The sequence below is a fragment of the Rhinatrema bivittatum genome, chromosome 3 (assembly GCF_901001135.1).
Source record: "Rhinatrema bivittatum chromosome 3, aRhiBiv1.1, whole genome shotgun sequence".
Classification (NCBI taxonomy): domain Eukaryota; kingdom Metazoa; phylum Chordata; class Amphibia; order Gymnophiona; family Rhinatrematidae; genus Rhinatrema; species Rhinatrema bivittatum.
In genome coordinates, this window is record NC_042617.1 from 190,090,414 (window position 1) to 190,102,624 (window position 12,211).

The 12,211-nt window shown below is 45.7% G+C and overlaps 1 protein-coding gene across 1 annotated transcript in view; it reads left to right on the forward strand.

Moving 5' to 3' along the window:
- The window catches only part of GRM1 (glutamate metabotropic receptor 1), a 915,771-nt gene that overhangs the window by 759,025 nt on the left and 144,535 nt on the right, over nucleotides 1–12,211 (forward strand). The window contains exon 5 of the mRNA XM_029594037.1: nucleotides 11,217–11,385. Coding sequence (XP_029449897.1) covers nucleotides 11,217–11,385 — 169 coding nt within the window. The remainder of the gene's footprint in view (nucleotides 1–11,216; nucleotides 11,386–12,211) is intronic.

The window sequence follows — 12,211 nt, forward strand, 5'->3', positions numbered from 1 at the left end:
AGGAAAGGAGGGAAAGGGGGGATATGATAGAGACATTTAAATACCACCAATGAATAAACACAGAGGAAGCAGGACATTTTCAACATAAATGAGGCTCTGGAATGAAGTTTTATGGGATGAGTTTGAAAGGAAATAGTGCTAAGGAAATATTTCTTTACAGAGAGTGTGGTATATACATGGAACAGCCTCCCCATGGAGATAGTGGTGACAAGGACTGTATAAGAAATCAAGAAAGCATGGGACAAATACAGGGGATCTCTAAGAGAGAGGAAGGGATTGTAAAACTGAGCAAGAAGTGTGGATAGGCAGACTGCCATCACGTTCAATGATGGTCATTTTAAAACAAGCATGCACGTCCATATACGCGTGCATGTGCGTGCAAACTCACATGCGCTTGAATTTTATATTGTCCACAGAAGTGTGCGCGCATTATACAAAATATGGGGTGGATTTTCAGAGCCCTGCTCGCCTAAATGTAACCCTTTTTTGGGAAACAGTGCTGATTCCACAGAGCCATAAAAGAATTTCTTCAAAGAAACATAGAAATGACGACAGAAAAAGTCCAATCAGCCCATCTAGTCTGCCCAGCAAGCTTCCACACTTATTTTCCCATACTTATCTGTTTCACCAACCACCAACTTCAGGGCTCTTGTTGGTAACTTTTGATTCAAATTTCCTGTCATTGATGCAGAGAGTAATGTTGGAGTTGCATCACGGGTGAGCATAAGGCTTATGGTTAAGGGTTGTAACCACTGCATCAAGCAAGTTACCCGATGTTTGTTTACCCAGATTGCACAGATCGATACCTTGTTGGATGATGTCTGAATGTAAATCCTGTTTTCCTCACTTCCCCCTACCGTTGAAACAGATACTAATGCTGTATATGCTTTCAAAGTGAAGTATCTGGCTTAATTGGTTTAGGGTAGTAACCGCCGTAATAAGCAAGCTACCCCCACGCATATTTGTTTACCCAGATTATGAAGTTCAGTCCTTGTTCGTTGTTGTCTGAATGCTAATCCTCTTTTCCACATTACCCCCTGCCGTAGAAGCAGAGAGGAACGCTGTGCATGCATTCAAAGTGATGTATCAGGCTTAATTTTTTATTATTTATTTTATTTATTTCTTTTGTATACCGACATTCGATCGAGATATCACATCGGTTTCCAGAAAACAGGTTGAATAGAGCCGGAACTGCCCTATTTTACATTGTAACAAGAGAACAGTTGATTAAACAATAAATATAAGGAACATTGTAACATATGAATAAAATTAAAATTAAATATTAGATGTGGGTATATAGAAATGGCATATAGCCTATATACAATATGTACAATATGACTTGGTTATGAGTAGGGTGGGGGACAGGGAAAAGGGAGGTTACGAGAAGGGTGGGGGACAGGGAAAGGGAGGATAGAGAAGGGGGGAGGGGTTATGCGTTCATGCAGAGTAGAAGTTATGCGGTAATGCTTCAAGAGCGTTTATTATAGGATGTTGGGGTTCAGGAGGGAATGCTTTCAAGAACAGCCATGTTTTGAGCTGTTTTTTAAAGACTTGCGGTGAGGGTTCGTTTCTGAGCTGTGGGGGGAGGGAGTTCCAGAGGGTAGGGCCAGCTATTGTAATGGCTCGTTTGCGTGTTGTATTGAGGTGAGCATTTTTAAGAGTTGGGATGGAGAGGAGACCTGAGTTGGTGGATCTGAGATTTCTTTGTGTGAAATATGGTTGGATGTTGTTGTTTAGCCAGACCATTCTGTTGTTGTTTATTTTTTTGTGAAGAAGGGTGAGGGTTTTATACTGGATTCTTTGTGTGATGGGCAGCCAGTGGAGGTCTTTGAGAGTGGGTGTGATGTGGGAGGATTTTCTGTGATTGGTGATAATTCTGGCGGTGGCGTTTTGTAGAACTTGGAGGGGCTTGATGTGGATTTCAGGAAGTCCAAGGAGGAGGGAGTTGCAGTAGTCGAGTTTTGAGAAAATAATTGATTGTAGTACTGTTCGGAAATCATGCGGTTGGAGGAGAGGTTTGAGTTTTTTAAGTGTTTGAAGTTTGAAAAATCCATCTTTGATTATATTGGAGATGTGTCGTTTAAAGTTGAGTTGGCTGTCGATGGTTACTCCTAGGGTTTTTGTGGATGGTGTGAGTGAGGTTCTTGATAAGTTTGGCATCCCAGTGTTGTTTGCGCTTCCTGTGTTGTTTGAGGGGGTGCTCTCGAGGGGGGAAGCGGGACGGTCGTCCTGGATGTGAATGATTTCTGTTTTGGCTTGGTTGAGGCAGAGAGATAGTTGTGATAGCAGTTGAGATAAATTTGAACTGAGTTTGTTCCATCTTTCCATGGTGAGTTCAATGGATTTGGTGATGGGGAGGAGAATTTGAATGTCGTCTGCATAAACGAAGTAGGTGAGGTTGGCATCAGAGAGGTATTTGCATAGTGGGAGGAGGTAGATGTTGAAGAGGGTCGAGGATAGTGAAGAACCTTGAGGGACGCCATGGGTGAGGGGCACTTGGGAGGATTCAGAAGAGTTTGTCTTGACAATGAAGGATCTGTTAGAGAGGTATGATTTGAACCAGTTGAGTGTAGTGTCTTGCAGACCGATCTCTTTAAGTCTGGTGAGGAGAGTTCTGTGGTTGATGGTGTCAAATGCGGCTGATATATCGAGGAGGATCAGTAGAAATGTCTTGCCACTGTCTCGGCCTCTGAGGATGGTGTCGGTGAGGGAGAGGAGGAGAGTTTCTGTGCTGTAGAGTTTTCTGAAGCCGTGCTGTGTTGGATGGAGAAGATTGTGGGCGTCGAGGTGGTCTGTGAGTTGATTGTTGACAGTTTTCTCGATGATTTTTGCTAGGAATGGGAGGTTGGAGACTGGTCTGTAGTTTGCAGGATCAGATTTGTCGAGTTGCGGTTTTTTTATGATTGGTTTGATGATGGCGTTTTTGAGTTTGTCTGGGAAGATTCCTTGTTCGAGGGATAGGTTGATGATTTGGGTTATAGGTTTGGCAATAATCTCTCTGATGAGTTTTAGGGTTTTGATGGGGATGGAGTCTACGGGGTGGGATGCTGGTTTGGTTTTTTTGATGAAGGGTTCAATTTCTGTAGATGCAACAGGAGTGAATTGGGTCCAAATGTGGATGGGAGGAGGGATATTTGTTGAGTCGTTGTGGGAATGGGGAATCTTGGCAATGATGTTGTCGACTTTGTCCTTGAAGAATTGAGCTAGTTTGTCACTGGAGATGTTGTTGGAGTTTGGCATTGTGTCATTCTGGATTGGGTTGGTGAGTTCTTTGACGTATGAGAAGAGGGTCCTCGGGTTGAATTGGTATTCATGAATTCTGGATGTGTAGAAATTGCGCTTTGCTGTGTTGAGGTCAGCTGTATATTTGTGTAGAAGTGTTCTATATTTGTCTTTCAGGTTTGGTGTAGGTGTTCGTCTCCATTGTTTTTCGGTTTGTCTGAGCGTTCGTTTGGATGTTTTCAGTTCGGGGGTAGTAACTGCCGTGGGGTAGTAACTGCCGTGGGGTAGTAACTGCCGTAATAAGCAAGCTACCCCCACGTTTATTTGTTCACCCAGATTGTGAAGTTCAGTGAGCTAGCTCTTCTGTTTTTCCCCCAACTCTTCTTTCTCCTGGGGGGGATTCTTTCTGTCGGGTTGAAGGATCACCTTTGTGGCCCTAGCAAGGGAAACCTTGTGTTTGTGTGTATTACTCTTGCTCTTTGGGACAGGTACCTGGCAAAACAGGCAGGACTCACTGGATGGGTGTTCAGAATAATATTTACTGATATTGATTAGAGGAAAATCAAAAAAGTGTATAAATAAATTGTGCAAATATATCCAGATTCCTTGTTTTTAATTTAGTACAAGTTTAAATTATGTATCCCTCTGTAGAAGTGTTCCTTTTTACTGAAACTTGGAACTTGTAATCCATCCATGGTGTGCAATGAATGTCTGACCCATGGGGCTGGAGTATCCTAATGTTGCAAATGTGGATCCTTAGGCCAAGGCGGAGTTGGCGCTACCTACAGGAAAGGAGCCCTGCAGGTCCCCACCATCGGCAGGCAGATCTGGCGGGAGCAGAGGCCCAACTGGAGCTTCACCAATACCAGCCCACTTTCCTTTAGGTTGAGCCCATAGGTGCCGGGGCTGGCTGGTCTTAGGTGTGGGCCTCTGCGAAGATGAAGATCCATCAGGATGAAGTTGTTGCAGGCCAGCACGTAGGAAGGAGCAGTGATAGGACCAGCCACAGACAGCAGGGTCAGGTGCAGGTAATGGTCTGGGCAAGCAGCATTCGGTCAGAAGTGAGAACAGGCAGTAGTCGGGGTCAAACAGTGTCAAGGTCCAATCCAAGGTCAAGCCAGAAGGTCAATCCAATCAGTGCCAAAGTCTGGTCCAAAGTCAAGCCAGAAGTCCAATCCAAGGAGACAAGGAACCAGGAGGAGAAGGAAGGAGAATGAGGAATCACTGGGATACGAAGAGACGCTGAAAACAGAAGAGGGGAAGACTGAGCACGAAGACACAAACTCAGGAGATGACCAGACTGCCAGGGAGCCACGAACAGGACACAAAAACATAGGAACAATGTACAGCAGATACCAGGAAGCAGGAACACAGGCAAAGCACTTCTCCAGGAGGAGTCAATCTATTGCTGAGGTGTTGGAGCGCACTGTACTGTATCGGCCTGAAAGGAAGCAATTTGGTCAGACATGATGGCCATATTCTGCCATCATCTCCTGTTTCTATGAATGCAGGAGCCAGGAATCTATCTCAGGGAGAATAGTGCACATCAGTGTCTCCATCCCCATCATGTACCAGTGTTCAGTTCTCTAAAACTGATTCCTTGGCCAAAAACGTGCACCAGTGTTCAGTTCTCTAAAACTGATTCCTTGGCCAAAAACGTAATGCCAGAAATTACATATTGTGAGTAAACTCTTTGAGAGAGAAGTATACCCACAATGAAAACATCAATTAATTAACAATACAACTTGTATAAAATATACATTATATTTATTTTCTTTGAATCACTTGGGGATTGTTTCCATGATAACCTGGAAAAGTCCTACAAAAGATCATCATCCAGTCAGTGCGACACTACAGTGCTAAATACTGGCAATGTATCAATCTGTTTTTATTTAAATTACATTTTCTCGATGTAATCAACTCTCAGCACCAAGTGTCCTTCACAAGTGCAAGTGGCTCTTTAATCACCGTTGGCAACTCAGCACTGCCTCACATCTGTTCAAACTATTTCAAATTATTTAAAAAAAATGTTTTAGAGCACTTCGTCATCTTCTTTAAATAGCTCCTTAATTTTATTGAAAGATTTAATTACAAAAGACCTAAATCACAGTGGAAAATAGCATAAAAATAGTGGGAATTCTCCTCTTATCTCTTTACTGATTTCACCATACAGAAATGGGTAAAGGCAGTGAAGGCCACATAGAGGCAATCTGTATTTTCTGCGCAGTAGTCAAAATGGGAAAAAGAAGAAAGGGACTAAGCTGAGGGATATCTTGGCCTACAGATGAGAGGGAAGCTGCTGGCAAGTTCAGAAATCTCAAAGAATAGTTCCTTATGTTAGAGTCACAATATTTAGGATCTCCCTAAATCCCTGCCACCTTCATTGGAAAGTCCTTTTGTTTCCATGTTGGAAAGTAAAATAACTGATGAGGCTTATCAAGAGGACATAAAATATTACTTTCACAGAGGACTCAACTACAAAGTGGGTGGGTGTAACATGGTGAATTCCAATCCCCGGACCTTGTTCCAGTCAGGTCAGCACCATTTTTCAAAATAGTGTTGACCAGTAGGGATGTGAATCGTTTTTCAACGATTAAAATTATTGTCCGATAATTTTAAAATCATCTTAACTCGTTAAAGAACATGATACAATAGGAATTCTAACGATTTATCGTTAAAAAATCGTTAATCGGGTTAGTGCGCACTAATGGGAGTTAGTGTGCACTAACCATTGTTAGTGCGCACTAACAGAAAATGATACAAATTGACACTTTTCAGGTCAGTTAAGGTCAGTTTAGGAATGAATATGTATTCCTGGTATTAGGGATATGGCACTGTGTGCAGGAAGATAACAACACCCCTGGTATCAGGGATAGGACACTGCATGCAGGAAGATCACAACACTCCCAGTATCAGGGATATGGCACTGAGTGCAGGAAGATCACAACACTCCCAGTATCAGGGATACGGCACTGCATGCAGGAAGATCACAACACTCCCGGTATCAGGGATAGGGCACTGTGTGCAGGAAGATCACAACACCCCCGGTATCAGGATTAGGGCACTGCATGCAGGAAGATCACAACACTCCCGGTATTAGGGTTAGGGCACTGTGTGCAGGAAGATCACAACACTCCCGGTATCAGGGTTAGGGCACTGTGTGCAGGAAGATCACAGCACTCCCGGTATCAGGGTTAGGGCACTGTGTGCAGGAAGATCACAACACCCCTGGTATCAGGGATAGGGCACTGTGTACAGGAAGATCACAACACTCCCGGTATCAGGGTTAGGGCACTGTGTGCAGAAAGATCACAACACTCCCTGTATCAGGGATAGGGCACTGTGTGCAGGAAGATCACAACACTCCTGGTATTAGGGATAGGGCACTGCATGCAGGAAGATCACAACACCCCTGGTATCAGGGATAGGGCACTGCATGCAGGAAGATCACAACACTCCCAGTATCAGGGATATGGCACTGCATGCAGGAAGATCACAACACTCCCGGTATCAGGGATAGGGCACAAGTTCTAGTCACATTAACTGATCACATTACTTTTTTTGTCAAGCTACCAACTGTTTCCATTTCCCATCCCCCATATATTGTCAGTGGGAACCTTGGTAACATGAATAAATAAGAGGGCAGCCAATAGGAATACATATTCATTCCTAAACTGACCTTAACTGACCTGAAAAGTGTCAAATTGTATCATTTTCTGTTAGTGCGCACTAACAATAGTTAGTGCGCACTAACTCCCGGTTAGTGCGCACTAATCGGAAAAACCAATTTTTTAACTAAAAAATCGTGCCAAACACGATTTTCTTCTCCTGCCAGACGATTTCGATCGTTAAGACGATCGGGCACACGATTCACATCCCTATTGACCAGGCCCAGGGCTAGGGGGCATTCCAGGCCCCATTGTGGGATCGCCTTTGAATTTTGGAGGTTTAGGGATGTGGGAAGAGGGTTGCAGGGTTGTAGGGATGGGTGGAGTTGGGGTAGAGGTTTCCACTGATCATCAAATGCTTTTTTAAATATATTTGGGGAAGGGAGAGGGAGCACTATAACACTAACATTTTTGATTCACTGTTGGGGTGGGTGGGGGTGGGGGGGGGGTTGGTGCCAGTGACAGGCCTTTTTGGAAAGGGAGGTACTCTTTCATGAGGACAGTGTTAGAGTCCGCTCTTTATTGATTGCAAGGTTCGGGGGAGGGGTCCATCGATGTGCGTGAAGTTAAAACTTTTTTTTTAATACTTTTGGGTGTTGTGGCCCTGAGTTGAGCAAGGGCTCAGTCTTGACCCGCTCTCAACTTCTTTTGCTGGGCATTTTTGTTGAATTTTGCATGGCCCTTGTAATATAATGCAGGGGTCTCGGAACCTGCATTAGGTTTCCCAGGATTCTAACATTACATTTAATTTAATGGAAGTGTTAATTTATCATGGCTGACCACTTTCTCAGTCGGCCGCAATAAATTATTAGCATAGACTTGATGCATGTAAATTGCATGCAAAGCAGCTCATTGTAATAGAGGAGGGAATCTGTGCAAAGGAATGCAAAATATCACATACTGTATATCATGTGATATTGCCGCTATAGTAAATATCGCATGATAAATAGCATTTATTAGAGATGTGAATTGTGTGATCGATCGTCTTAACGATCGATTTCGGCTGGGAGGGGGAGGGAATCGGATTGTCGCAGTTTGGGTTTTTTAAATATCGTGTAAATCGTGTAAATCGAAAACCGGCACACTAAAACATCCCTAAAACCCACCCCGACCCTTTAAAATAAATCCCCCACCCTCCCGAACCCCCCCAAAATGCCTTAAATTACCTGGGGTCCAGTGGGGGGGAGGGGAAGGGGGAGGGCGGGAAAACTGGCACACTAAAACAACCCTAAAACCCACCCCGACCCTTTAAAATAAATCCCCCACCCTCCCGAACCCCCCCCCAAAATACCTTAAATTACCTGGGGTCCAGAGGAAGGGTCCCGGTGTGATCTTTTACTCTCGGACCTCCGTGCGTTGTAGAAATGGCACCGGCGCTACCTTTGACCTGTCATATGACAGGTCAAAGGTAGCGCCGGCGCCATTTTGTTTTTTTGTCCCCCACGTCAGGAGCATAGGAGATCGCTCCCGGACCCCCGCTGGACCCCCAGGGACTTTTGGCCAGCTTGGGGGGGCCTCCTGACCCCCACAAGACTTGCCAAAAGTCCAGCGGGGGTCCGGAATGACCTCCAGCAGTCGAATCGTGTTGCCGTACGGCCGGCGCCATTTTGCGTACGGAAAAACGATTCACGGTAGGAGATCGTTCCGGACCCCCGCTGGACTTTTGGCAAGTCTTGTGGGGGTCAGGAGGCCCCCCCAAGCTGGCCAAAAGTCCCTGGGGGTCCAGCGGGGGTCCAGGAGCGATCTCCTATGCTCCTGACGTCGGGGGACAAAAAAACAAAATGGCGCCGGTGCTACCTTTGACCTGTCACAGGTCAAAGGTAGCGCCGGCGCCATTTCTACAACGCACGGAGGACCGAGAGTAAAAGATCACACCGGGACCCTTCCTCTGGACCCCAGGTAATTTAAGGCATTTTGGGGGGGTTCGGGAGGGTGGGGGATTTATTTTAAAGGGTTGGGTGGGTTTTAGGGTTGTTTTAATGTGCAGGTTTTCCCGCCCTCCTCCTTCCCCTCCCCCTTCCCCCGATTTACGATTTTTTTAACGATAAATCGGGGGAATTGTTATTGTATCGCGGCTCTAACGATTTTTGACGATTTAAAATATATCGGACGATATTTTAAATCGTCAAAAAACGATTCACACCCCTAGCATTTATTGCTCAGTATATGCTGTTTAATGCAGGTTAGAGCCCTTCTATGTCTTGATGCATCACCCAGACTACTTACTAAATGGATGCTGAAATTGACATGGATGAATTAAGTCTCTAATGATTAACCACAGGATATGTTACCTTTTCTTTTTCCTCGTACATGGGCCAGAGCTCATTTTTAAAGCACTGGATGTCATTTATACATAATTATAAGAACATAGTCAGGCCAACTGATATACCACAAAATTATCTGAGCATATGATAAAACCTAGGAGTGTTCAGGGGAAAAAATGTTTTTGTTTTTCGGTATCTTTTTGGGAGAGTTTTTCCCACAAAATTTGGTTCATGGAATGTTTGATTTGATTCATTCGTTTGGAAAAAACAAATAAACATTAAAAAACAATGGACAAAAACAAAAACAGGGACTCCCAAAGCCTCCCATCCCTCCATCCCACCCACCTAGAAAAATGCCGGGGCCAGGATCCGCCCAGCCCCACCTTACCTGGTCCAGTGGGAATCCGCCAGCAAGGCCTAGACCCTGGCCGAATCCTCGGTCTTGAATAGGCTGAGGATGCAGTAGATCACTATAACCTCGACCTCAGCCTATGCAAGGCTGACACCTGGCCCTAGGTCAAATCTTGGGCCCAGGCCTGACACTATGTACCAACCCAGAGTTTGGGTCCTGATGCCAGGGTCTAGGCCGGAACCTAGACCCAGGCCCAACACTATAGCCCAGCCCAAAGGTCAGGTCCTGATGCCAGGGCCTAGTCTGGAGCCCGGGCTCAGGCCAAACACCACAGTCCTGATGCCAGTTTCTGATGCTGGGGCTTGGGCCAGACCCAGGCCTTGCAGCAGCGCCAACATCCTCTTCTTTCTTCTTTTCTTCTTCAAATGATGCCATCCACTGGAATGAATGCACCGGAGGACATTATCGGAGCTGCTCCAAGGCCTGGGCTCTGGGCATGTGCCTGACCCTAGACCAAGGCCCATGCATTGGGACCCGGATTCCAGGCCAGGCTCTGCTATTGAGCCTGGGTCCAGGCTTGGGTCCCAGCATTGGGACCCAGCCTCTAAGCCGTGCCATGGCTTGAGACCTGAGCCAGAGCTCTGGCCTAAGCCGAGGCCCCAGTGTCAGGACCTGGCCTCCAGGCAGGGCCACAGCATTGGGCCTGGGCTCCAGCCTAGGCCACAGCCCAGGCATTGGGCCTTGGTCTTGAGTAGAGGCCAAGGTGTCTGGACCCAGCATGGCCACTTCCATGGATACCTAACAGATCAGGTAAGAGATTTTTCAGCAGGTCTTGGGTCTCAGCTGAGGCCTCAGCATCAGCCCAGGTCTAGGCCAAGACCCTGGCATCATGCTCAGGCCTAGGCTGTGGCCCCTGCTTTGAGCCTTGGGCCTAGGCCTAGACCAAGGCACCAGATTAATGCTTGGGTGTCGGCCATGGCCTCTGCCTTGGGCTTCAGCCAATGTCCTAGGTGAGGCCCTGTCCTCGGGCCTAGGCCTGATACAGTCTTTTAAAATGAATTCAAAAAATAAGGTTTGTTTCATTTGGGGAGTCCTCAATTTGTTTCAGTGCCCCCAAATGAAACAAATTGCCCTTATTTGTTCCTTTTTCCGCATTAATTTTAAACAAGTGCACATCCCTAATAAAACCTCATATGCCTTACTTCCATCTTTTCTTAGGATCACAAATTTACAAACTGAAAAAGTTCCACTTTTGAAAAAATGTACAATGCTTCACTCAAAACCCTATTGCATCCCTCGTCTTGTCTAAAGGTGCTATATGCAAACTATAGAATGGTCTCTTTTAAGTTAGTTGACTATAAATGAATCCATATGATATGTATTTTAATTGTTGTACCACATCTTCAAACATCAAATAAAAGCTAATCTATTCAATTTAACCTCTTCCCTCATTCTGCCTAGGTTTAGGGAATAGTAATAGGGTGTCATAATGTCTGACAACAGTGATTGGGGTTGAGCACTCGTCATTGTTTAGTAGAGTGCTCTCATTCTGTGGTAAGTCATAAGACGTGCTAGATGGCAAGGTAAGGAGTTGGGGGTTCTATTTGATATAGTGATCATCTTCTCAACATGATTTATTTTTTAAATAAATTATACATTAAGTCTCATTAAATGCTACCAATATAAACGGTCTTTGGTTTATGCTTTCAGATATGATATCATGAACCTACAGTTCATAGAGTCTAGTCAATATGATTATGTACGCATTGGAACATGGCATGAAGGGATTCTAAATATTGATGATTTCAAGATCCAAATGAACAAGAGTGGAATGGTCCGATCAGTGTGCAGTGACCCTTGCTCAAAAGGTCAAATCAAGGTATACACATCTTTAATATTCTCTACAAAGTACTTTCTATGTTTATAAAATAATGTGAGATAAGAAAAGCAAATAATAACTCACACAGTTTTTTGTCTGTGCAACAAATGTAGTTGTTATTAGAGATGTGAATCGGGTGATCGATCGTCTTAACGATCGATTTTGGCTGTGGGGGAGGGAAATTGATTGTCATGGTTTTTGTTTTTTTTAAATCGTAAAAAATCATCAATCGGGAGAGGGTGGGAAAACCGGCACCCTAAAACCCACCCCGACCCTTTAAAATAAATCCCCCACCCTCCCGAAGCCCCCCAAAATGTTTTAAATTGCCTGGGGTCCAGTGAGGGGGTCCCGGCACGATCTCCCGCTCTCGGGCCATGGCTGCGTTAAAAGAAATGGCGCCGGTGGCCCTTTGCCCTTACCATATGACAGGGCAAAGGTAGCGCCGGCGCCATTTTGGTTCCGGTCACCCGACATCATGAGTGCAGGAGATCGCTCCCGGACCCCCGCTGGACCCCCAGGGACTTTTGGCCAGCTTGAGGGGGGCCTCCTGACCCCCACAAGACTTGCCAAAAGTCCAGCGGGGGTCCGGGAGCGACCTCCTGCACGCGGGCCGTATTGCCAATATTCAAAATGGCGCCGGCGCCATTTTGAATATTGGCAATATGGCCCGCGTGCAGGAGGTCGCTCCCGGACCCCCGCTGGACTTTTGGCAAGTCTTGTGGGGGTCAGGAGCCCCCCCCAAGCTGGCCAAAAGTCCCTGGGGGTCCAGCGGGGGTCCGGGAGCGATCTCCTGCACTTGTGACGTTGGCTGTTCCAATACCATACT